The sequence below is a fragment of the Bufo bufo genome, chromosome 6 (assembly GCF_905171765.1).
Source record: "Bufo bufo chromosome 6, aBufBuf1.1, whole genome shotgun sequence".
Lineage (NCBI taxonomy): Eukaryota > Metazoa > Chordata > Amphibia > Anura > Bufonidae > Bufo > Bufo bufo.
Window position 1 is genome coordinate 154,605,636 of NC_053394.1, and position 25,590 is coordinate 154,631,225.

The 25,590-nt window shown below is 41.9% G+C and overlaps 1 protein-coding gene across 2 annotated transcripts in view; it reads left to right on the forward strand.

Moving 5' to 3' along the window:
• Positions 1 to 8,754, forward strand: part of CSE1L (chromosome segregation 1 like) — a 59,854-nt gene extending 51,100 nt beyond the window's left edge. For both annotated transcript variants that reach the window (XM_040436320.1, XM_040436321.1), the window contains exons 18-26: positions 1,884 to 1,981; positions 2,058 to 2,208; positions 4,898 to 5,106; positions 5,698 to 5,795; positions 5,993 to 6,078; positions 7,077 to 7,158; positions 7,409 to 7,555; positions 8,005 to 8,236; positions 8,312 to 8,754. In XM_040436320.1, coding sequence (XP_040292254.1) covers positions 1,884 to 1,981; positions 2,058 to 2,208; positions 4,898 to 5,106; positions 5,698 to 5,795; positions 5,993 to 6,078; positions 7,077 to 7,158; positions 7,409 to 7,555; positions 8,005 to 8,236; positions 8,312 to 8,401 — 1,193 coding nt within the window. In that variant the 3' untranslated portion in view covers positions 8,402 to 8,754. The remainder of the gene's footprint in view (positions 1 to 1,883; positions 1,982 to 2,057; positions 2,209 to 4,897; positions 5,107 to 5,697; positions 5,796 to 5,992; positions 6,079 to 7,076; positions 7,159 to 7,408; positions 7,556 to 8,004; positions 8,237 to 8,311) is intronic.
• Positions 8,755 to 25,590: the final 16,836 nt, after the last annotated feature.

Genomic DNA, 25,590 nt, shown 5'->3' on the forward strand with positions numbered 1-25,590 from the left:
AGCTAGTAGGAAGAAAGTCACCTCCGAAATCTATCTGAGAGTATGGAAAACCTTCCTTCGGTTTGCAGGTCCAGGCTTAGACTTGAGCTCACCCAACATCCCGTTAATTTTGAACTTTTTGCAGGAAGGCCTTAACAAAAAGCTTAAACCCAGCACTCTCAAGGTGCAGGTCTCAGCTCTGAGTGTCCTGTTTGACTTTCGATTGGCTACTCATCCTTGGGTCAAAAGGTTCATTAGGGGGTCCTCTAGACTATGTCCTATAGTTAGATCTAAGTCAGCCCCCTGGGACCTTAACCTGGTTCTTTCTGCTCTTACCAAGGCTCCGTTTGAGCCTCTGGGGGACATCCCCTTAAAGATGTTGTCCTATAAGACCGTATTTTTAGTGGCCATTACATCTGCCAGACGAGTAGGAGAGCTGTCCGCCTTGTCCTCTTCCCCACCATATACTCAGATTCTGGAGGATAGGATTGTTTTCAAACCAGACCCTGCATTCCTGCCCAAAGTAGTGTCTGTATTCCATAAGTCTCAGGAGATAGTTCTCCCTTCCTTTTGTCAGGACCCAAAGAATGAGGGAGAAAGATCTTTTCATACTTTAGACGTTAGAAGGTGTGTCTGTGAGTATTTGGAGTCTACAAAGGACTTTAGAAAGACCCCGCAACTCTTTGTTCAATTTCAGGGTCAGAACAGGGGCTCAAAGGTTACAAGCCGTACCTTAGCCAGATGGATCAAGAGAGCGATAGGTTTGGCATATTCACTATCAGAGTGTCAGGTCCCTTCAGATTTTTCAGCCCATTCTACCAGGGCAGTAGCCTCTTCCTGGGCAGAAAAAGGGTGTGCTACTATAGAACAGATCTGTAGGGCTGCAACGTGGAGTTCTCCCTCTACGTTTTACAAGCACTACAGGTTGGACCTTTCATCTGTGCAGGATATGTCTTTTGGGAGAAAGGTGCTGCAGGCTGTAGTCCCTCCCTAATAATTATCTAGTCTAGTCTCTCACAGGTGCTGTCATGGGGCGTAATGGAAATACTTCAATTACTCTTACCGGTAATATGTTTTCCATGAGCCCATGACAGCACCTACATAATTCCCTCCCTTATTTAAAAAAAAAAAATATATATATATATATATATATAATAATAATAATAAGACTTTTATTTATAAAGAATGATGATGGGAAAAAAGGAAAAAAAAAAAAAAAGAGAGAAGGAGAAATTTACTCTTTAGTATAGTGCCAAAGAAGAAGATATGCCTGGCATATATTTGGCGCAGAGTTTTTTCTATTATGTTTTCTCGCCTATGTTGTTAGTTTTTACTATATATAGGTGCGTTGCTGGTCCCAGGAATCTTGTCAAATACTGAAGGTGGAAGGCATGGGACCAATTTAAAGATCTGGGAAGTTCCTGTTTCCTGTCCGGAAGGAGGAGGATCTCTCACAGGTGCTGTCATGGGCTCATGGAAAACATATTACCGGTAAGAGTAATTGAAGTATTTCACGCAGCCCCATTCACTTCTATGGGGCCAGGGCTGCGTGAAAAACGCAGAATATAGAACATGCTGCGATTTTTACACAAGCAGAAGTGATGCGTGAAAAACAACGCTGCACAGACCCATTGAAATGAATGGGTCGGGTTTCAGTGCGGGCGCAATGCGTTCACGTTGCGCATTGGACCCGCGCGGAAAACTCACTTGTGTGAAAGGGGCCTTACTCTCATCGCTCCCCTCCTTCCAGTTGGAATACTAGCAGGGGCCACCTGATTCCGATACATATAATAAAGGCAGCATTACTGAAATTTCTGGCAGGATACTCCTCCTTGGACACAATGGTGGCAGCAGAATGCAGATGGCATCCACTTCATGACCCGTTACATTTACTTTTTTGCCAGCAATCATGAGAAGCTTCTCCCTGCTGCAGGAGGCAATCATCCCATTCATCCCTTCAGTCATCCCACAGCTTACACAGAAGCTACTGGCTGTCAGTAAGGTGAGTGCTCACGTTTGGCTCTCTTGCAGTGCTGAGCCTAATCATAATTTGTAACCATATTTTATCTCCTCTTTAGAATCCCAGCAAGCCGCATTTTAATCACTACCTTTTTGAGTCCATTTGCTTGTCAATAAGAATCACGTGCAGATCCAACCCGGCTGCTGTGACCAGCTTTGAAGAGGCACTTTTCCTGGTCTTCACAGAGATCCTCCAGAATGATGTGCAAGGTCGGTGGTGAATGATAACTCCTTCAATTCAATCAATAATATCACTCGCTAACACAAGGGATTATACAGTCTCTCCATTAGTTCCTTTATACAACAAACGCAGTCACTTGGGGTTGTCCAGAGGGGTAAAACTTGAGGTAACGGGCTCAAACGGGGAATCAAAGGCTAATCTATGCACATGTCACTGGTCTTCAGAGGTGACCCAACTCAGCTTGGCTCAGCAGTCGTTTCCTGTGTGTCACTAGAATGGATCAAGAGGTCAATATTACTTTTAAGGGTTTTTTTTAACCATTCTTGGCCATTTGCCAAAAAGTTTCTTCACAAGACGGCCCCTTTAAGCAATAGACAATTATTATTTTTCACCTTACATTTATTAACAGAAAGATATAAAATGCCAAATAGCATAATAATCATAAATGATAGACTCTAGTCACTTGGAAGCAACGCTTTGCAGTTCCCACCAAACAGCTTGTAGCAATCAATTGCTGTGACTGGCAGACTCCAGCGTAAAATACCTTTTTTGTCTTTCAGTTTCTATTAGTCCCACCATACAGCCATGTTGCACCTTACTATACAGGATGATGGAGTTTATTAATTGAATTTATATCAACTTAGGCTGGGTTCACACTTGAGCGTTTTACAGCGCGTTCAAACGCGCTGTAAAACGCTCAACACATGAAAACCAATGCTTCCCTATGGCCCTGGTTATCACTTGAGCGTTTTACAGCGTGTTTGAACGCGCTGAAAAAACGCCCTACGCTCAAAAAAGTTCTTGAGCTTCTTTGGGGCGTTTTGTCACGCGTTTGCGCCCATAGGACACTGCTGTCAATCACACAAACGCGCGTAATACGCGCGTTGACTATGGACAAAAACGCGCGTTAAACGCGCATATCAAATACGCTCAAGTGTGAACCCAGCCTTAGGGATTGTGTTAAACGCTTAACTACCAGAGTGTTTACCCCCTTCCTTAGGGTCCATTCAGACGTCCGTTGAATGGGTCCGCAATTATGCGGAACGGGTGCAGGCCCATTCATTTTCAATGGGGCCGGAAAAGATGCGGACAGCACACAGTGTGCTCTCCGTTTTTCCGGTCTGCGGCTCCGGAAAAAAATAGAGCATCTCCTATTCTTCAAAGAAAAAAATAAGGGGTTGGGTCAGCACAACCTGCCTGTAGGTGCAGATCGCTATGGCGAAATACATATACAAACGGAAAATGCAAATGCGATCGCACACTACATCCAGCACTCTGCCCTCCATGCTGGATGAGACATTGGTTTATATTTTGGCCAAAGCATAGTAAGCCACTCACCGCGTCAAGGCTGTCTCATGAGTGGTCCCTAGCTGCGGACAAGAATAGGAATGATCTATTAAGTGCTGGCAATGTGCGGCGTCAGTGTTTTGCAGTCCGCAAAACACTACGGCCGTCTGTATGGAACCTTACAGGCCAATTTTTCACTTGTAGGAATGGGCCTATCTAACTGCAAATAACTGATTAATTTCTGAGCCAACGTACACGTATTTGATTTTTCACTGGACTTCTTAGACCTTTATTTTGTGCCATTTGATCACAGATATATTTAAAAAAAAACACATTTAAGGAAAAACTGAAAATTATGAAAAATAAGGATTACTAGCTGGCTGCAACGCAATATTTCAAAAGGCTACAGCGCATTTTCGCGGCCTACATATTTTTTTTATTTATTGCTGGTTCTATGACCCTGTACTGCCAGTACAGATGTTGGACAGTGCTAAAACATTACAAGCCCCCTACAAAGTGATTTTTTTATTTTTTTGTCCCCCTAAGGAAATTTGGACATTTTGATCATTTGGCAGTTTTTTTGTTTTTATATTTTATAAACTAAAATCTGCGAACACCCACCCCCTCCCCACCGCTATACAAAATATATCTAAAACTAATACCTAGAGTTAAAAAAAATTTCTAAGTTTGTATATTGTACACACAAATATTCCACTATACTATTGCTCAAACTAATACATTATTTTTTTTTATGAACGAAAAAGGGAGGGGGATGAGTGTACGTAGTCTGCTATACTATTGCTAATACTAGTATAACTTTTTAATTTTGACTTTGATTTTTTTATTTTTTTTACTTTTTATTTTAAAAAGTAAATTAACCCCTTCCTGACACAGGGCAGAAAGGGGTTAATTCACATCCTGCAAGCTCACACCAAGACGAGCGCCCCCTGCCGGTTTTTACATTGTACCCTGTGACGGATCCTTGTAGTGAGACTCCTTCTGCTGGTCTCGGCACTGCTCACTGTGACTGCAGCACCACAAGGCGCAGGCAGATTGTAATGTTACCCAGCGCTTTTATACATCGGGTTACGTATAAAGTCGTGCGGCAGTACACAAGAGGTTAAACCTTGCTGGGCTGTATCATCAGTGAGGTATGGTTTTAGGATATCATGATCTGTAGGATTCTCCTCCTGACACTGGTTCTGTATGCAACTTTTTAATGAAAGTTTACATAGCTTTCTGAAATACTTTTTCACTTCCTCACCATTTTCAAGATCTTTGCTTGCAGTCAGTGATCTAGAGGCTCCTCACACAGAGATATGGCTTATTTCAGTATTGCTGTATTTGCATAATTGATTAACCTTTTTAAGTGATCTTCTTTGCCAGGTTAGATTGTAGCACTAGCACTCTGTAACGCTCTTATTTCTGTAGAGTTTATGCCATATGTATTCCAAGTGATGTCTTTGCTTCTGGAGATGCACAAGGACGACATCCCCACCTCCTACATGGCCTTGTTTCCACACTTGTTGCAGCCAGTTTTGTGGGAGAGAACGGGCAATATCCCCCCTCTGGTGCGACTATTACAAGCCTACCTGGAGAGAGGAGCGAGGACAATTTCTGCCAACGCCGCTGATAAAATTGTAAGTGACCATTTAGTAGCTTCTGACCCCCATAGTATATTAGAGTTGAAAAGCATCCAGATGTGGTGTTGGATAATGGAGAATTTGTGTATCTCGACCCAGGTCGTCTGGTGTTAGGCACTCTAAACATGTGGCCGTGTATTTTTTTTCACTGTGTACAGTCAGTATGCTCATGTTGCCTTCACCTGTAGGCTTCATATTTGATGTAAGCATATTCAGGTTTGGTAATATTTCTGTAATATGCCGTATGGGCTAATTCTGATATTGCCCAGTGCTACGTTAATGCAAGTCAGGCAAATTAGATAGGAAACCTAGACCCGGCACTGTCCAAGATTCATTTATTGTTCTTCCACCATTAAATCATGAGATCCCCATCATCTGCCTGCCCCCAAATAAAACAGACAGGAGAACTGTTGGGTAAAACACATCTGCCCCCATTGCCGGGTGAGAGATGTTAATGTGAGATTTGCATTGAGCATGCTCATACCCATGAGCACTAGATGTGATTAAGATTCCATTTTTATGTGGTTGTCCTGAGCTGTCACATTGAGTCATTGTTCATTACTTGTTTTGTTTTTTGTTTTCTTTCAGCCTGGACTCCTTGGCGTCTTCCAAAAACTCATTGCCTCAAAAGCCAATGACCACCAGGGGTTTTATTTACTGAACAGCATTGTTGAGCACTTGCCACCGTAAGTAAGGCAAGGCCAGGCACTGTTAAAGGGGTTTCTCATGACTTTATATTGGTGGCTTAGCACTGGGCTTCCCAGACAACTTCATCCGTCCAGTACGGAACAGATAGCAGAGATGATGAGGGAGGAAGCTGCCGCTCATCTCTGTTTACGTGGAGTGACCCCATTATCACTGACGACTTCACTTTTTCTTGTAGAGAATGTGTGGATCAGTACAAGAGACAGATCTTCATTGTGCTTTTCCAGAGGTTGCAGAATTCCAAAACCACAAAGTTTGTGAAGAGTAAGTTCCACATATTAGATGAGTATTTTCTGATGTGAATTTTCTTTAGTCCAGGTTTGTGAGATCTATATGAGCTTTATATCTATATAGTACCATAAGAATGATGGATGTATCTCTCTTTTTCTGCATCACACAGACAAACCCTTTGATATGAATGGATAGTGTGCAATACTTCATCTCCTCTGTGGGGAAATTGAACATTTAGGCTACATGCACACGACCGTATGTGTTTTGTGTGTGGGGGGGGGGGGAACGGATGACCTCCATATGCCATCCGTTTTTTTTGCGGATCCATTGTAACAATGCCTAAAACGGACAAGAATAGGACATGTTCTGTTTTTCTTGTGGGGCTACGGTACGGACATACTGATGCGGACAGCACACGGTGTGCTGTCCGTATTTTTTGCGGACCCATTAAAATGAATGGGTGCGCATCCTATCCACAAAAAAAAACGGAACGGACACTGAAACAAACAATGTTCGTGTGCATGTAGCCTTATTGCCAAGTTTTTTTCCTCGGATTAGAGTGGGTTAATAGGGTTCCCTGCAGTGGGACTCTGTATGGCATGAGACTTTTTTTTGACCCTCATCGGATTGTCCAAAGAGAACCCATTTAATCTCTTTAATTTAACACAGTGCACAATTTAAATTGGCTCCCCAAAAACTTGCTGACATGATTCAGAAAGGGTGTCTGATTTATTTCATGAATAGGATTAAATGACCTTATTACTGATCACCATAGGAGTTTTCCATTTGTAAAGTGATTTATTCTGTGATGGCTTGCCCTTATAGTTGAACAATGTAAGTGATGTTACGGTGAAGAGGATGTGAGCTCCTCTGCTCCACATAAACCTGCTGCTTTTTGAATAGTTCATGTGACACATCTCTGTACTTTGTATAAACACGTTATATGGGCTCCAAGCTGCTGCTGTGTGTGCAGTGTAATGGAAACCTAAAGGTTGTACTTATTGTCTGTAACCAGTTATGTTCTCTGTCAGGTTTCTTGGTTTTCCTAAATCTTTACTGCGTCAAATATGGAGCTGTTGGTTTACAAGAAATGGTTGACAGTATTCAGCCCAAGTAAGTGTGATCTTCATGTTCGGAGGCTCCTGGTGTCTGTTGGTGGTCTGTCCAATCTCCCTAGATTGTCTTGTTTACTTAGTACTTTTCATTTAGTTCTATCCTCTACGTGCAGTTGCCTGTAAAAGTCTGCAGGGACTGAAGCCTTCATTCTGGGGTGGGCTGATAAGTGGGGATGCAGCTCGCTGTTTTTCTACCACTGATATGTGTAAGCAGTGTAATCATCATCATCCTCCTCCTCCTCTTACAGAATGTTCGGGATGGTAATCGAAAAAATCATCATCCCCGAAATCCAGAAAGTATCAGGACCAGTAGAGAAGAAAATCTGTGCAGTTGGCATAACCAAACTGCTGACAGAGTGCCCTCAGATGATGGATGCAGAGTACAGCAAGCTGTGGTAAGGGCCGAACACATGTGACATCTGACATTGACTCTTTTCCATCATAGAGAGATGGAGATCATGAGACTGACACCTGTACTTCTAAATAGTCTCCACATCTGGTTGAAGTCCACTGGTCAGCAGTCACTTGAGATGACTGAACAGCAGTAGAATATTGATTGTGAATTCATGTGATAAGGGAATGTTTAGTCTGAGAGCTGTATTACACCAACAGATTATCCGACCAATATCTGTCCAATCAGTATAAAAAAAGATCTTTGTGTGTAATAGGCCATCTGACCAAATATTGGTCAGAAAATCTGTCAGATAATATGTTGGTTTAATACAGCCCTAAGGTTTTTTCTCACCACCTGCAGTTGAGTCTCAGATGTCATTCACTGTTTCCCAGCTTCACACTTGTATAGTTTACATTCTCTACATTTATGATGTTCTCCCTCTTTTTTCAGGACCCCATTATTGCAGGCTCTGATTGGTCTGTTTGAGCTGCCTGAAGATGACACTATTCCGGATGATGAGCACTTCATTGACATTGAAGATACCCCCGGGTACCAGACAGCCTTCTCCCAGTTGGCTTTCGCTGGCAAAAAAGAGCATGATCCTATAGGGAACATGGTCAGCAATCCCAAAATCCTCCTGGCACAATCTCTTCACAAGCTGTCTGCCTCCTGTCCTGGGCGGGTAAGATCCTCATTAGGGAGTACATTCATGATGCTTTCCTGCTGTGCAGCACTCATGCAGTTTCCTGTCTTCTAGGTCCCCTCCATGATCAGCACCAGTCTGAATGCAGAGGCGCTCCAGTTCCTCCAGGGATATCTGCAGGTTGCAAGCGTGACATTGGTGTGAGGCATAACTTCCATGGGGTCATTGTGGAGTTGTCTGAAGGTTGCTGCATGGTCAGTGTATTGGTCTTGGACTTTACGATGCAGCCGTTCTACTTTGGTTAGTGCCACCGTGCCCAGTGCCTGTACGCTGGTTCTGAGGGTGAAGATTCTCATCTGTGCCCATCCAATAGGAATTAATTTATTGAACAGTTGGATTTCACTCTTGTTGCCTGGGTCTCCACAGGAAGCACTTATCTTAGTGTTACCATTTATCTGGTCACTGCCTCTTTTTCTTTTTCTTTTTTTCTTTTTTTTTTTTTCTGTCCTTTTTTATTTTTCCTCCTGAACTGTGATTAAATGGATGCATTTGCTTAATACGGTTTAGGTTTGTGGTTTTTATTTGTTATGGCAGAAATGCTGCATCTAATGCTTGATAGATGGAATATGGTGGCCCCACTGATTTCTAGATTGATGATGGGTTGGGGATTCAAACGTGTTGCTTTCTGGACGCTGCACACAGAGTTCATCTCCAGGAGCCAGCCTCCTACCTCTTCTCTAATGGCAGGTACATATCTCCCATGGTTATACATCACATTTGTGGAGAGATGCTTATGTTGCTGTGTCTTATTAGTTTGCATAAGTCGCAATCACTCTGATCAGTAGAGGTGTGAGATGCGCAGTCTGCTCAAGTAAAACAAGGAAGACCTGTTGACATATACTGTGGAGAAATACAGTATCTGCAGCCTGCATCCTCTATGGAGCTCTGTGTGCCTTCCTGCCTAAAATAAACCTATTTTTCTCTTTCCTCACTATCTTCGAGGAAGTTCCTGCCTCAGACATAGAGATAACCTAGTACAACCAGATCATTTTACTGTGATTTGCTTTATTCTTTATGGTGTTCGCAACATCCTCACAAAAGGTTCTGTATTTGATTATTATGACTGACCCATTTATGTGGCTGAAGAAATCAAATCTAGATAATGACTCTTCTGAGGGATCAAACCTAGGATCTCTGCTTGCTAAGCACTGCTGAAGATTCTGGAGGACTGGGATCACCACAATGTCCTGAAAAATCTCCTTAAAATAAAGATACATATTCAGTGATGGAAAAGAGTTGTAGAAGCCTTCACTCTAGAATTGGACTATTCCCTCACAAATGGGGGATTGTACACCCCAAAGCATCTTTTATGGCATATTTTACGAAGAATTTGGTCAGAATATAATTCAGAGGATTCCTTAGAATTTAGTGGAGAAAAGTGGAACATTCATATGCTTGGTATGACACATTTTGTTTATGGGACACGCATCTAGAATAATGGTACTAAGCAATGTCCATTTATAAGAAATGAGAATAGAAACTGGGAATCATCCAGCATACAGGACAAGTGTTACTGTGCAGCATCCACATATACATAAAAATAAAAGATATTGAGAATTACACCCATTATACAGGACAAAAGTGGTACTGTGCCATGTCCGTATATACAGAATAAGAGCAGATACTGAGAATTACATCCAGTATACAGGACAAAAGTGGTACTGTACAGTGTCCATATATACATAATAAGAGCAGATACTGAGAATTACAGCCAATATACAGGACAAGAGAAGTGGTACTGTGCAGTGTCCATATATACAGAATAAGAGCAGATACTGAGAATTACACCCAGAATACAGGACGAGAGAACTGCTACTGGGCAGAGCCCATATATAAAGATTTTAGCAGGAACATAAGTAGTATTGATGGACAAAGATCTGCCGGGACGGTTCGCGAACGCGATCAAATGTTCGCGAACCGCAAGTTCGCGGCAGGTCCCATTCATTTTAATGGCAGGCGAACCTGAAAAACATTCAGCTCGTATTTGCAGCCAAGAAATAATTACTAGAAGTGCACAAATAATCCCACAACATGGACAGGGACATATACCAGATGTATTATTCAAATTTGCGATCTCCATTCATTATTTTTTTCAATGCAAAATATCGGCAATATAATTTTCGCATGCGCAAATGCACTATACAGTACCCAAATGCACTATAAAGAAACTATATTGTATATAACACCCCGCTTCAATCAGGTTTTTTTGGGGGGACGACTGGTATATCACACCAGTAGAAATTATTTGTTCCAATAACGCTTGTCGCTCCATATACCTGCAGTATCGCAGCCGAACCGCACACAACTGCCGCACAATACAAATGCACTATAATATACTTTCTAACATAGAATGTATATTATAACATTGTACAAGGAAGGCAATCCATTAGAATATACATGAAGATAAAACGTAACCTTTAATAATGTTACTATGAGGGTCCATTCACATGTCCGGACACCGGCAATGTGCATTCCGCAATTTGCGGACCGTACATCGCCAGCACTATAATAGAAAATGCCTAATCTTGTCTGCAATTGCGGACAAGACAAGGCCATGTTCTATTTTTTTGCGAAAAAGGAAGCGCGGATCCGCGGATGCGGACAGCACATTCCGGCCCCATTGAAAATGAATGGGTCTGCACCCGTTCCGCAAAATTGCGCAACGAATGCGGACCCATTTTGCGGATGTGTGAATGGAAAAGATATTCCTTTTAAAATGAAAATAAATTAAATTAAAGTTAAGCAAAAAGCATAGATGTGGTAGGCAATAACAAGTGCTCGGCAGCACCAAATCAGAAACCATATGTCCTACCACAATCCGGGGGTTTCCAGTGCACATCCATGAATCCCGGAGGGAAAGCAAAAAACATCTATCCCTGGGCTAGATGATGATGTGGTATTGAAGGACAGGGTGGGCAAAGAACTGTCCCTGATATTGCCCTACAGGGGGGTGCTATTCTGGCCCTGATAGCCTAACCACAGACCATCCGCCCTGATAAGAGCGACCCTGTCCGGAACCTTACCTTATATAAAAATGGCCCTAGTAAGCCCCTAGGCCCCTGACTTCCAGGTAATCACTATATAGATCTATGTGTTTTTGACTCATTATAAAAGTATATTATAAGTATATTGCACCCCTCTGTGTATCACACCTATCGATAGCACACCTATACTAATCCTTAAAAGGACTTTTGTGGCCCTATTGGCTAGTGTTTGGTGTCCCTAACAGACTGTCCCTGCTCCACACAGCAACCTCTTCCTACACTGGAAAAACACTGAATGTAAAATGGTGGCCAGATGAGGTTTATTTAGAAGGTAGGGGGTATGTCTATGTGCTGAAACGTTTCAATTGGCTGTCCTGTACCACCTGATGGATGTGTCATGGGTCAAAGTTCTTCACAATGTAAAAGAATATGGCGGGCGCGAATATCTCCATATGTTCGTCAAATCGCGAACACGCAAAGTTTGCAGCAAAATGACCGCCGGGTGAACCGCAAGGCCATCTCTAATAAGTGGTATTGTGCAGCGTCCACAGAGAGTAGTCTCTCAACATGTGATATTATTGGTTCCAGGACAAACTGGTAATTCAAAATATCAAGTGCATTGGCAGAAACCGTTTGACTGGCATTGTATCCCTCGGTGCAGTAGGCTTACTGCTGTTCCTTTACAGTGCTCTGCTGTTGGTGTCTCTAATGCAGTACACAGCTATACTGTATTTCCTCAGCCAATCAGCATTCCCGCAATACATAGTTATGCTGGGTGCCTGAAGGAGACCAACTCAGGCGACTGCTGATCGGCTGTTTAATGTGAGCTAATCATGCCTGTGTTGCTTGTAAAAGAGACTTGCTGATTAGCTGGATATTCCAAACATTATGAGCCACTGCCACCACTGGGATGATTGCATCTCGGAACTGTATTCAACATCTTAAATTCAAATTATTGCATTCTGAGAGCATCGCAAGTCGAAGGATTACAGAATAAGGGCCGAAATTGAAAATTACACCCTGGATACAGGACAAGGTACTGTGCTGTGCTCATATTTATAGAGTAAGCGAAGATGCTGAGAATTACACCCGGCATACAAGAGAAGTGGTACTGTGCAGTTCCATATGTACAGAATAAGAGCAGATACTGAGAATTACACCCAGTATACAGGACAAGTGGTACTGTGCAGTGTCCATATATACAGAATAAGAGCAGACACTGAGAATTACACCAGTATACAGGACAAGAGAAGTGGTACTGTGCAGTTCCATATGTACAGAATAAGAGCAGATACTGAGACTTACACCCAGTATACAGGACAAGAGAAGTGGTACAGTGAAGTGTCCATATACACAGAGTAACAGAACATAAGAAAATTGACTTTATGAAATGTTTTTTTTTGTAACCCGTAGGCAACACAAATGAGGTAAACTCCCCTAGGTTCAACCAGTTTAATAAACCGTAATCAATTATTTAATTAACCAATCACCATGGGCCGCAGAAAGGAGCCAGTGTATTTTTATAAAGCAGAGTTACATTTATTAAACGGAAGAAAAGTTGTGCTGCCTACAGAATACAGGAAATTAAAATTTCGTTAAGTAAGTTTTTGGTTTTTCTGGATGCTCTATGGCAGCACAAATGGGATTTGTAAAGCAGTGTGTGAGTGGGTGCAATAGAAGTTTGCATTTCAAGATCCCTTTACAGAGTGAACACTAGTCTGAAATGCTTCATTAAAGGGTAACTGTCATGTTTTCATCAAAAAATCAAATTTAGTATATGTTACTGATGCAGCAGCATTATGCATAAAGCAATCTTTAGTTTCAAGAAAAACAGTGGTATGTGAAGAGTTTTTCCCTTAGTTACGGCTGTTTAAACATTGACAATTACAGGACCTTCTCAAGATGGCTCCTCTGCCAGTTTTCTGAGGCCAAAACTGCTTTCCCTCACTTCCCATACACACTTGCTGTAGCCAGCAGCTCCCTGCCAGCCAATCAGATTGGATTACTGAGAGACACTTCTCCTCGCTCTGAAGCCTAATGCAGGCATGCAGTGTGAAGTACTGCCCCTCCGTTTTCCTGTCTTCTTAGCCTGAGACAGACAAGCCATAGCAACTATTTTAGTTTCAAAGTGTTTTATTTATTCCAAAGAATAAATAAAAAATCATAGATATAAAGCGGCATATACAGATTACACAAACAGCATACCTTATAAAAAGCAGTTTGTACATTTGGTAGTGATATCACCATATTCAAAAGCAACAAAACAAAAAGAAAGAAGAAAAATGTACAAAGATAACTATCAAAAGGAGATCATATAGAGAAGACATGGTTAGCGATCTGGATGCTTTCAGTACTTTTTATGCACTAGAGGGCCTGAAGTTCCATGCATTTAAGTAAGGTTTCTTAAGGACCCTGGCGCCTATATTGTCATACAGAGTTGAAGATTCACTGAGTATGAGGAGGACATCCAAGGTTCCCAGAGCCTTTCAAAAGATTCGTATGTATCCTGGCGAATAGCCGTAAGTCTCTCATAGAGCAATATTTTGTTGATTCTATCCATAGCAACTATTTTAAGGGAGCGGTGGAAAGGGACATAGGACATTAATGAAAGCTGTTATAAGGTAATTACAGATCTTTTGACGATTTATTGACAGACTAACTCAGGTATACATGCCTAGCTCTAATATACTAGCAAATAATTAAAAAAATATGACTGTTACCCTTTAAGGCCTCATGCACACGGCCGTGTTCTGCGGCCGAGAGTGGTCCGTAGTAACCCGGCCGGGATTCCTTCTGCCAGCAGGAGCGCACGGCGTCATTGGTTGCTATGATGCCGTGCGCTTCATGCCGCCGCTGCTGTACAGTGATACGCTGGCATGATCTATACCAGTGTATCACTGTACAGCAGCGGCGGCATAAAGCGCACAGTGTCATAGCAACCAATGACGCCGTGCGCTCCTGCTGTCAGCAGGAATCCCGGCCAATTTTCCACAGACCGCTCTCGGCCGTGTGCATGAGGCCTAAGAGTGAATATTTTGACCATGTGGCAGCCTTGTAAATTAGTTTCAGTGGAATATGCCCTAGTTAAAGGGAACCTGTCACCGGGATTTTGGGTATAGAGCTGAGGACATGGGTTGCTAGATGGCCGCTAGCACATCTGCAATACCCAGTTCCCATAGCTCTGTGTGCTTTTATTGTGTAAAAAAAACGATTTGATACATATGCAAATTAACATAAGAGTCATATCTTTCTTGTGTGACCAGAGAAGAGTCATCCAAGGTTCCCAGAGCCTTTCAAAAGATTCGTATGTATCCTGGACACTACGCTGACAGACACAGCAAACCTTCTTGCCACAGCTCGCATTGATGTGCCATCCTGGATAAGCTGCACTACCTGAGCCACTTGTGTGGGTTGTAGACTCCGTCTCATGCTACCACTAGAGTGAAAGCACCGCCAGCATTCAAAAGTGACCAAAACATCAGCCAGGAAGCATAGGAACTGAGAAGTGGTCTGTGGTTACCACCTGCAAAACCACTCCTTTATTGGGGGTGTCTTGCTAATTGCCTATAATTTCCACCTGTTGTCTATCCCTTTTGCACAACAGCATGTGAAATTGATTGTCACTCAGTGTTGCTTCCTAAGTGGACCGTTTGATTTTACAGAAGTGTGATTGACTTGGAGTTACATTGTGTTGTTTAAGTGTTCCCTTTATTTTTTTGAGCAGTGTATTTAAGGGGTTGTCCAGCTGTTAATATTAATGACCTATCGTCAGGATAGGTGATCAATATCTGATCGGTGGGGGTCCAGCACCCCCACCGATCAGCTGTGAGACAAGAAGGCAGCGCTTCATGCGAGCACCACTTCCTGGTCTTCACCACTATGCCTTGTTTCCTGTGAAGCGGTGGCATAGTGTAATTACAGCAAAGAAAAAGGGGTCAGTCAGCACATTCCAATGCGCAGGTGCGCGCTGCCATGGCTAGAAAAATAGAAGGAAAAAACAATTCAACAGCACTCTGCAAACCTCTGCATAGTGTAATTACAAGCACTCGCTCCATTCACTTGAGTAGTTGTCTTACACTGCACTTCCAAGACCAAGTGCAATGTAAGGCTACATGCACACAAACGTATTTTGTTTCCGTGTCCGTTCCGTTTTTTTTTTTGCAGATAGGATGCAGACCCATTCATTTCAATGGGTCCGCAAAAAAACATGGACAGCACACTGTGTGCTGTCTGCATCAGTATGTCCGTCCCCCCGCAAAAAAAATAGTGCATGTCCTATTGTTTTCTAGTTTGCGGACAAGGATAGGCATTATTACAATGGATCTGCAAAAAAAAACGGATGCCGTACGGAACATGATCCTTTTTTTTTTTTTTTTTAAGTATCCGCAATTTGCGGACCGCAAAACACATACGGCCATGTGCATGTAGCCTAGTGAAGAGGAAGCGGCGCTCGCATGGAGAACCACCACCTCTTCAAACAGCTGATCTGTGGGGGTCCCGAGTTTTGGACCTCTGACGATCAGATATTGATGACCTATCCTGTAGGCCAGCAATATTAACTGACGGACTAAATCCCAGGTAGGAAAAGGTTGTCTGGTCACATCTGATCACATACAGCATAAAGTAAAGAAACTATCATTTAACCTGCAATCAATAGACAAGCTCCTTGCTGGCCGATACCCAACATGGCCACCAACCAACAGCAATCTCAATCTCCTAATTGCCTTAAACAATCTCATAATTATATAAGTGAGTAAAATAAATAAACTAAATTGGTTGAAGAATTTACAATCTGTCATAGCATTAATAGCCATCACGTGCACTTTGAAGTTATTACATTTCAGTCCTTTTTCTAAACCCTTCTTGAAGGAACTGTAATATGCAGAAATATGAACCGTAGAATGTGAAGACTCCATCATCCAAACTAAACTTCCAGTCTAGCATACAATCTGCCAGAGTCGTCTTTTCTGGTTTGCAAAAAGGTCTCAAATACTGGTTTGGAAAGACCCAGATTTAGCAGTCTTTGCCGCTCAACCTCCGAGCTGTCAACTATTGCCTGTCATAATGAGGATGAAGAACTCTTTTGTAAGATAACAGGTCTCTTGTTGTTTTTTTTTTGCTTGGAAAAAAATTAAAGATAAAGCCCATTAAAAAAAGATAACGGGTCTCTGTGCAGTGGCAGCATCAAGAACTGTCCTTCTAATAGGCACCATAATAGCTGGAACCATGCTCTGTGAGGCCACAATGGAATAAACAGGATCAGGGATGGTCTGTCTACAACAAACTTCTGTATACAATTGACATGGCATTTACTGCAACTGGTGCCTAACTTGCACTTGACTCTGGCAGCTATCAAGTCCATTTCTAGACAGTACCATCTTTCTACTATTTCCAGGAAATACTTCTTAGGCCAAGTTCTCACTTCAGTTATTTGGTCAGTTCCATCAGTTATTGTGAACCAAAACCAGGTGTGGGTCAAAAAAACAGCAGGTGAATATCTTTTCATTATTCCCTTTCTCTGTGTAGGCCTCACTACTAGTTTTGGCTTACAAAAGCTGATCGAAATAACTGACCAGATAACAGAAGTGTGAAATAGGAATCAAATAAATACAAAGAAATTATTTTATAATTACTTTATGAAATAATAAAGTATTTTATAATAGTTCATATTTCTGTTTACTTACTCAGTGCGAAACCTGGGCCTGTTTGGCTAAACACAAAGCTGATATTCTGGCAGGAATCGAAGAAAGACACACACGTAGCTCTTCGTCAACAGCTCTCAGTCTCTCTCTGTCTTTAGTTTTTATAGCAGTCAGGCTTGAAAAGCTCATCTCACACAGATATGTCGTGGAAAATGGGAGCAATGTCAAAATAGCTTTGCCAGAACGGGGAACTCCTTAGCAGTAGCCAACCAAAAACTGTCCAAAGGTAGATCAGCAAATCTTAGCTTGAAACCACGATTTTGTCTCAGTTCAGTTAGTTCCTCCTGCTCCTGTAAAGTCATGTCCTTTCCAGCAACTGATGCTGAGCTATAAGGGTCCCTAACCCAGTCAAGGCATTCAGTGGAGACTGAAGAGAAATAAAATGACATCTTCTCCTCGAGAGTTTTTGAATGTTTAACTATTATCTCACACAGTGCAGCAGTGTGAACACCTTGCCATTGCTTGGTGAGTGTGAACATTTCAAGATTGCCACTTTCCACATGTTGATGCCAGAGTTGCACCTTTGAATGAAATCCATTTATTTTATCTGTACTTGTAAGCAGGTTTTCATTTCGGCTTTGCATTTGTGTGTTCAGTTCATTCAGATGATGAAAAATATCTGCCAGGTATGCCAGCCTTGCACACCACTCATCACTTGCAAGCAGCTTTGCGTAATCAGACCTCACTTGTCAGAAACACTTTAAGTTCCTCCCGCAGCTTATACACACGAACCAAGACCTTGCCACCGGACCTCCGTATGAAACCGCAAGGTTTTATGCTTCGCTCCCATCTCCTCACACAAAGCTGCAAATATGCGACTTTTCACGGGTCGTGACTTTACAAAGTTTACCATGCGCACAACATCATCCAACACAGGAACTAGGTCTGCTGGTATAGTCTTGGCTACGAGGGCCTCACGGTGTAAAAAACAATGCGTAACAATCCCATCTGGATTTCTTTCCTTCACTCTGCTTACAAAGCCTTTGGTGCGCCCGACCATGGCTGCAGCTCCATCGGTGCAGACACTTGTGCAGTTTTCCCACTTAAGTCCTCCTTGTTCAAGGTATTCTGATGTGACCCGAAAAATTTCTCCTGTTGTTTTTTCTGGCAATGCCTTGCAAAAAAAGAAGTTTTCTCTAATTGCATCACCATCCACAAAACGCACATTGGCCAAGAGTTGAGCATGTCCACTGATATCAGTAGACTCGTCAAGTTGCAATGCAAATTTCTCACTGATACGGATCTTTTCCAAAACCACACTTTCGATGTCTGCAGACATGTCATTAATACGTCTGGAAATTGTGTTGTCTGAGAGAGGGACTTTGGCTATTTCCTTAGCTGCTTCAGGTCCGAGCATCTCCTCTACAATGGCTTTGCAGGCGGGAAGTATTAATGTCTCTGCCACAGTGTGTCGACTTTTTTGACTTAGCTATAAGTTCAGCAACGTGATAGCTAGATTTAAGAGCTCTTTCATTTACCTTTGTGGTTTTTCTCATGAAAGTTGCCTGTTTCTCTGTGTTTTCACGCAGGCGAACAAAATAGTCTGCATTCTTGTTTTGAAGTGAAGGGTGTTTCGTTTGGAGATGGCGTTTAAGTTTACTTGGGACCATAGCACTGTTAGATAGCTTTTCACCACACACCAAGCACAGTGGAGTCGGTTTCTTTGCATCTCCGGTGAAAGTAAATCCAAATGAAATATAGTTTTCGCTATATTGCCTTGCGCCAGAGAATTTGCTTGAGCTAACCGTCTTTGCTTTCTTTTGATCCCCACTCATACTTGGGCTCTCATCTGGCTCTGAATTTTGTTCAGGGTCCAGTTCAGCATCTTTCCTTTTCAAAAACTTGTCCATCACTGTCGCCGTATCTGCTCCTGTGTCACTGTCACTCAGCGCTCTACTGCGCATGTTTCCTCCAGAAAGCCGCTGTCCGTCACTCAGCGCTCTACTCTGTGCATGTCTCCTCAAGAAAGACGCTGTCCGTCACTCGGCGATCTACTGCGCATGTCTCCTCCAGAAAGCTGTAACAGGACAGTGACACCGGAGCTATTTATAGTCCGGAACATGCGGTAATTCGGCTCACAAATATTTTTTAGAGTCAGACCAATTAGATGAAATTGGATTATTTCCCACGGCACACCAGACAATATCTCACGACACACTAGTGTGCCGCGGCACAGTGGTTGAAAAACACTGTACTAGAGCATCTCAAGCGTGTACAGAAAGAGAGCTCTATATTTTTAAGGCTACTTTCACACTAGCGTTTTTTGCGGATCCGTCATGGATCTGCAAAAACGCTTCCGTTACAATAATACAACCTCATGCATCCGTCATGAACGGATCCGGTTGTATTATGTCTTCTATAGCCATGACTGATCCGTCTTGAACACCATTAAACGTCAATGGGGACGGATCCGTTTTCTGTTGTGCCAGATCCGTCTCCGTTGACTTACATTGTGTGCCAGGACAGATCCGTTTGGCTTCACCCCTCATATATGCATTGTAGAGCTATAATCAGAAGACTAATAATTGTAAAAAAATAAATAAAAAAAAAGAATCTAATCTTTAATGAAGTATTGTCCTAAAAGTGCATGGAATACAACACGAGGTAAGTAGGTCAAGGCTGATACATAAGCATTGTCAGGGCAGGCATATATGATTCAATGGCATTCTCTATTGACACAGTAATACCTAATCAAAGACCTACATATCAGGATAACAGAGTGCAAGCAAAGCTCTTGGTAGTAAGAGAAATCACAGAAAAGGCAGAGTAAGGAGAAGAGAAGAATAAGAAGATTGAGAAAAGGCAAAGAAAGAAATAGTGAAAATAAAAAAAGGGAGTGAGGGAGAAGGGAATAGGGATTTGCTATCATAGTAAAACTGATTAAACAAAATGGTTCCTATCCAGCAAAGTCAGGGTCCATCTTGAAATCATCCCAAGTAGCCCAAGTCTGGAGAACAACCTCCAAGGTGTCCCTGCCCTGCTCTACCAGAGTTTCCAATCACTCCAACTGGTCCATCTCAGCGACCGACACCTGAATTGACAGAGGGGAAGAGGAACTCCAGTGTCTAGGAAGAACAGTACGAGCAGCTGAATAAAAAAGGGATTTTGCATCATTTTTTTAAACAAAGAAATTGAGCCTGGGAGGAGCGAGAGGAGAGCCAGTTGAGGCTTTCTAGTCACTTGAAAATATATTTTGACAATGTTCTGCCCAAAAAGTTGAGAGTGCAGCACCATCGGACATACAGTATAACATGTTAGCTAATAAGTGGACAGGCACACAAACATATGAGGTCACAGGAGAATGCTGAAAATATAAAGCTCTATTTAATAGGTAAAATCACATACAGCATAAAATATGTCTCAATTATAGAACATATAGTAATTGAATAAAAACAATAATAAAAGTTGGTGGTACTTGGTCATTCCATATAGAGCTTCAACTATATAGTATTTTGAGTCCCACTTTTTTTATGTTAAACTGACGCAAGTAGTTTTATTTGGGTACTGTACTTGTCCCGGTTTCATACAGACAAATAATACTTGCAAGATGGACTAGCCCCATGTAGATGTGTATGCAGCTAGCCGGGTTAGTTGGCTCAGTATAGAACAATTCGGGTCAGGTTAATTAGCTGAGTATAGAACAGTTCAAGTATATATATTTCGCTTGACCACAGTTCCCAAGATTTGCACTTAAGATTTTTTAAGGTTTTGGAAATGAGAAATGAACTCACGTTTTATGAATGTCCAGAGTCACTTTTCATGGTAGCCCAGTATTGGGCACTTACCTCTCCTTCTCCAGGAGCCGGCGGACGTCAGCCAAATGCTTACGGCGTCTTGCGCTGTCTGTTCCGTTCCGTGCTCCCGGTGCAAACTCTCGCGAGATCACGAGGACGTCTCCTCACTCGCGGAGTTCTCTATGATGAGGTGTTTTACCATTAGACCCCTTATTCGTAGATCAGTCGTGCTTTTTCTTTCTTAAATATTCTTTCGTTGCATGGCCATGTTCATTAATAACCAGGTCTTTTTTGGCAAGAGTAAAAAAAAAAAAAACGCGTTTCGAGGAGATTCACTTCCTCTTCCTCAGTGGTATTGCTCAAACTGAAGACCTGGCTTTTCAAATCAGAAATTCGTTGTAGCGAAAAGATGAACTGGATTCCAAATTTACAGGAATCCAGTCATTGCGATTTTGCTGCGGTTTCAATGCGGTTTTTGGGGTATATATGCGTTTTTTTTGCACAGAGTTGCAAAATAAGTGTGATACTGTTCTGTAGATTTTTTTGAAAAATAAGTCATTCTTTCATACTGATATTGACATCAACATAGGGAAAATGTAGGTATATTATCCATATTGTTAGCCTGTATTAAGATGTATCCATATGTCAACCTGATACATATCTTTTAGTCATAGTATGACCTCAGGTTATCTTATTTACTATCAATTTAAGTTTAAAAAAAAATATATTTTATATACTGTAGTTTTAAAATAATTTGCTTCCATAAAGACTTATTTCAAGGGACTCCACTGCTCATAACTCTCTTGGGATCATTTAATAAGGATTCGACTTGATACAGATTTGACTGGGAGTGAGGGAGAAGGGAATAGGGATTTGCTATCATAGTAAAACTGATTAAACAAAATGGTTCCCATCCAGCAAAGTCAGGGTCCATCTTGAAATCATCCCAAGTAGCCCCAGTCTGGAGCACCACCTCCAAGGTGTCCCTGCCCTGCTCTACCAGAGTTTCCAATCACTCCAACTGGTCCATCTCAGCGACCGACACCTGAATTGACAGAGGGGAAGAGGATCTCCAGTGTCTAGGAAGAACAGTACGAGCAGCTGAATAAAAAAGGGATTTTGCATCATAATTTAAACAAAGAAATCGAGCCTAGGAGGAGCGAGAGGAGAGGAGAGCCAGTTGAGGCTTTCTAGTCACTTGAAAATATGATTTGACAATGTTCTGCCAAAAAGGCTGAGAGTGCAGAACCATCGGACATATAACATGTTGCCAGTAGCTCTAGTGCACCGCCAACACTTATCTGACACCTCAGGGAACATGACATGTAGATTAGCAGGGCATCTTTACCACCTAGAAAGAATCTTGAAATTCTTTTCCTGGGCTGCACATGGCATTTTATGGGTTAGTAGGAAGATCTTTTGACACTCTGGAACAGAGAGGGAGATTCCCAAGCAGAAACAAATGCCAGTGTCTCGTTAAACGTGATCTGAAGGAGCATGCCGTAGAGAAGTGAGATCACATGTACAGGAGGATATTTTTGTGTTCGGAGCAATTGAAAGTCAGAGGGCTTCTTTGGTAATAAGCCTTCAGGAAACACAAAGTATAAATCTTCCCAGTTGGGCATATTCCAACCAGGGAGACCCCCCACCCCTGAGCAGGTCTCTTGCAAGGAACTAAGGGAAGGGAGTCGGAAATTATTTGTCATAATACCAGTTAGGAGTGTGTGACCCGAGGCTTTCCAAATTAAAAACGAGTCTTGGTTAAGCGCCAGAGAGAAAGCGTTTATTTCTTTTAATGTTGAGGATTATGGCTTAGAGCTAATGAAAACCCAAAAGTTAGTATCTCAGAAAATTATACTAAAAAAAATACAGTGAAAAAGTTCAATATTGTTGATTCATGGTTATACTCTAATCAACGAATCAACACAAAACACCTGCAAAGGTTTTCTAAGCCTGTAAATGGTCCCTCAGTCTGGTTCAGTAGGCTACACAATCATGGGGAAGACTGCTGACTTGACAGTTGTCCAGAACACAGTCATTGACACCCTCCATAATGAGGGCAAGTCACAAAATGTCATGGCTAAAGAAGCTGGCTGTTCAGAGGCCTGTGTCCAAATATATTAATGGGAAGTTAAGTGGAAGGAAAAAGTATGGTAGAAAAAGGTGCACAAAGGGATAACTGCAGCCTTGAAAGGACTATCAAGAAAATGCCATTCAAGAATTTAGGGGAGAATAACGACGAGTGGACTGTGGCTGGAGTCAGTGTTTCAAAAGCTACCACATGCAGATGTATCCACGACATGGCCTACAACTGTCGCATTCCTTGTGTCAAGCCACTCATGATCCAGAGACAAAGTCAGAAGCATCTTACCTGTGTTAAGGAGAAAAAGGAGTGGACTGTTGCTCAATGGTCCAAAATTCTTTTTTCAGATGAAAGTAAATTTTGCATTTCATTTGGAAATCAATGTCCCAAAGTCTGGAGGAAGAGTGGAGAAGTTGTTTGAGGTCCAGTGTGAAGTTTCCACAGTCAGTGAGGGTTTGGGAAGTCATGTCACTTGCTGGAGTTGGTCCACTGTCTTATATCAAGTCCAAAGGCAGCGAAGCCATCTACTAGGACATTTTAGTGCACTTCATCCTTCCCTCTGCTGACAAGCTTTATGGAGATGCTGATTTTATTTTCCAGCAGGGCTTGGCACCTGCCCACACTGCCAAAAGTACCAATACCTGGTTTAATAATCACCGTGCCTGTGCCTGTTTGCTAGCCAATCACTGTGCCTGATTGGCTAGCAAACTCGTCTGGCCTAAACTCCATAGAGAATCTATGGGTTACTGTCAAGAGGAAGATAATAGACACCAGACCCAAGTTCCAACATTCCAGATGATCTGAAGGCCGCTATCAAAGTAACCTGGGCTTCCATAACATCTCAGCAGTGCCACAGACTAGTCAAGGTCACAGAAGCAGATAGGGAAATGGGAGAGGGAAGCAGAAAGGTTTCTTTTGTATGTCTTATATTTTGTTTTGATATAGTGTGTCTTGATGTGACCAAAACTTCAGAGATTTGTAAAGCATTTTTTTTAATTTATAAAAAATAAAAGAAAATCTGGGACCTTTCTATGAAGATGGTACTTCTTCTAATACTGCCTTTTCTAAAAACAAAAAAAATCCCTAGAGATGAACAGCTGGATTCTTGTTTGAGTGAAAAAAAGGCATCTAGAGGGAGCTCTCCAAATCCGAGTGCATAATAGGTTTCACTTATTGTTATTAAGTGTCTGACAGTCCCAGGGGAGACATTTTTCAGTCTGGCCCCCATCTGCACACCCATGTACCTGGTGTCAAAGATTTGAAGAGTTCTAGCTAAACCTGAACTTTGAAGATCTCATTTTTGTCCCTTAAAATATCTAGTGGGGTGCTTTTCTTAGTGTCTGTGAAGTTGACTTCTTTACCAATGTTCAGAGGCTAAAATTTTCTTTACTTGGGGGGCTAACCTATAAACCTTACTGAAACAGCATATTGCAGAAATGATTTTTAGATGGTAATGTACATCAGCAGGCCACTGTTTTCACGCCAAGTACCCCATAGGGGCAATACATTCACACTGAGTACACCGAAGGAAAAAAACCTACATAGAAAAATGCCAGACCGCTGGTACTAATTGAATCTTTATTACAAAACACATAATAATTTAATAACATACATGATTAAAAGAATCAGTGCAGGAGATAAAAAGCAACATCGCTGGAGGAGACATACAGTGGACAAAAAATCCCTATCCCTTAAACATGATTAGTCAGAAAATGCATACATGAAATTCATACAATGCAGGAAACAGGACAATTACCCATGCTGAGTCTCCTCCAGGATGGCGCCAACCCCAACGCGCGTTTCGGCGTACCTTCGTCTGGGGTTGGCGAAACGCGCGTTGGGGTTGGCGCCATCCTGGAGGAGACTCAGCATGGGTAATTGTCCTGTTTCCTGCATTGTATGAATTTCATGTATGCATTTTCTGACTAATCATGTTTAAGGGATAGGGATTTTTTGTCCACTGTATGTCTCCTCCAGCGATGTTGCTTTTTATCTCCTGCACTGATTCTTTTAATCATGTATGTTATTAAATTATTATGTGTTTTGTAATAAAGATTCAATTAGTACCAGCGGTCTGGCATTTTTCAATGTAGGTTATTTATATATTGTACTGCCAAAGGCTTGGGCAATACTTGAATAAGGATTTATTCTATGGTTGAGGTATATATTTCGGTTGGTACACCCAAGGAAGCGAACATGTTAAATAATATGTGATATAATATTAATTGGTATTTAATATAAAGGATTTATTACACTACACACTGACACCATCTATAGTAATACACAAGGGTGATGGGAGGTCTGTATGTGAATGTCAAGACCTATATTTGAAGTCTCCATATATGACAATGTAGAAGTACATACATTAGTAAGACACGCCTGTATCTGTAGTATAAATGACTGACAGAGACAGACAAGGGGGTGGTCTTCTTACTCTCACTCTGTTGGGGGTTGCTGCTGAAGAAGATGGAAGACACACATGGAGCCTGAGAAGGAGGTTCCTACCCTTCAACAATGATACTTTATGGACTTTCATATTCACATATGGACAATAGACTAAGACTTCCTAAACTATTCTTGTAAGCAGACAACTTCTATGAAGACCGAAAATAAATTGCATTATTCATTTTTTTTTATATAACTCTTGTTGAATCCTGGTGATCAGTCCTCCGGGTGTTTCTTACTCCAAATAACGCATACACGTTAATTTCTTAACGATAATTTGTTTTCCCTTAGTCCTAACAGCAGCACATGTGGGGTTTATCTGCCCCAGTGAAACTGGTAGGACAGACGGAATATTTAATGAAGTAAAGTAATCAACGCCCCCATT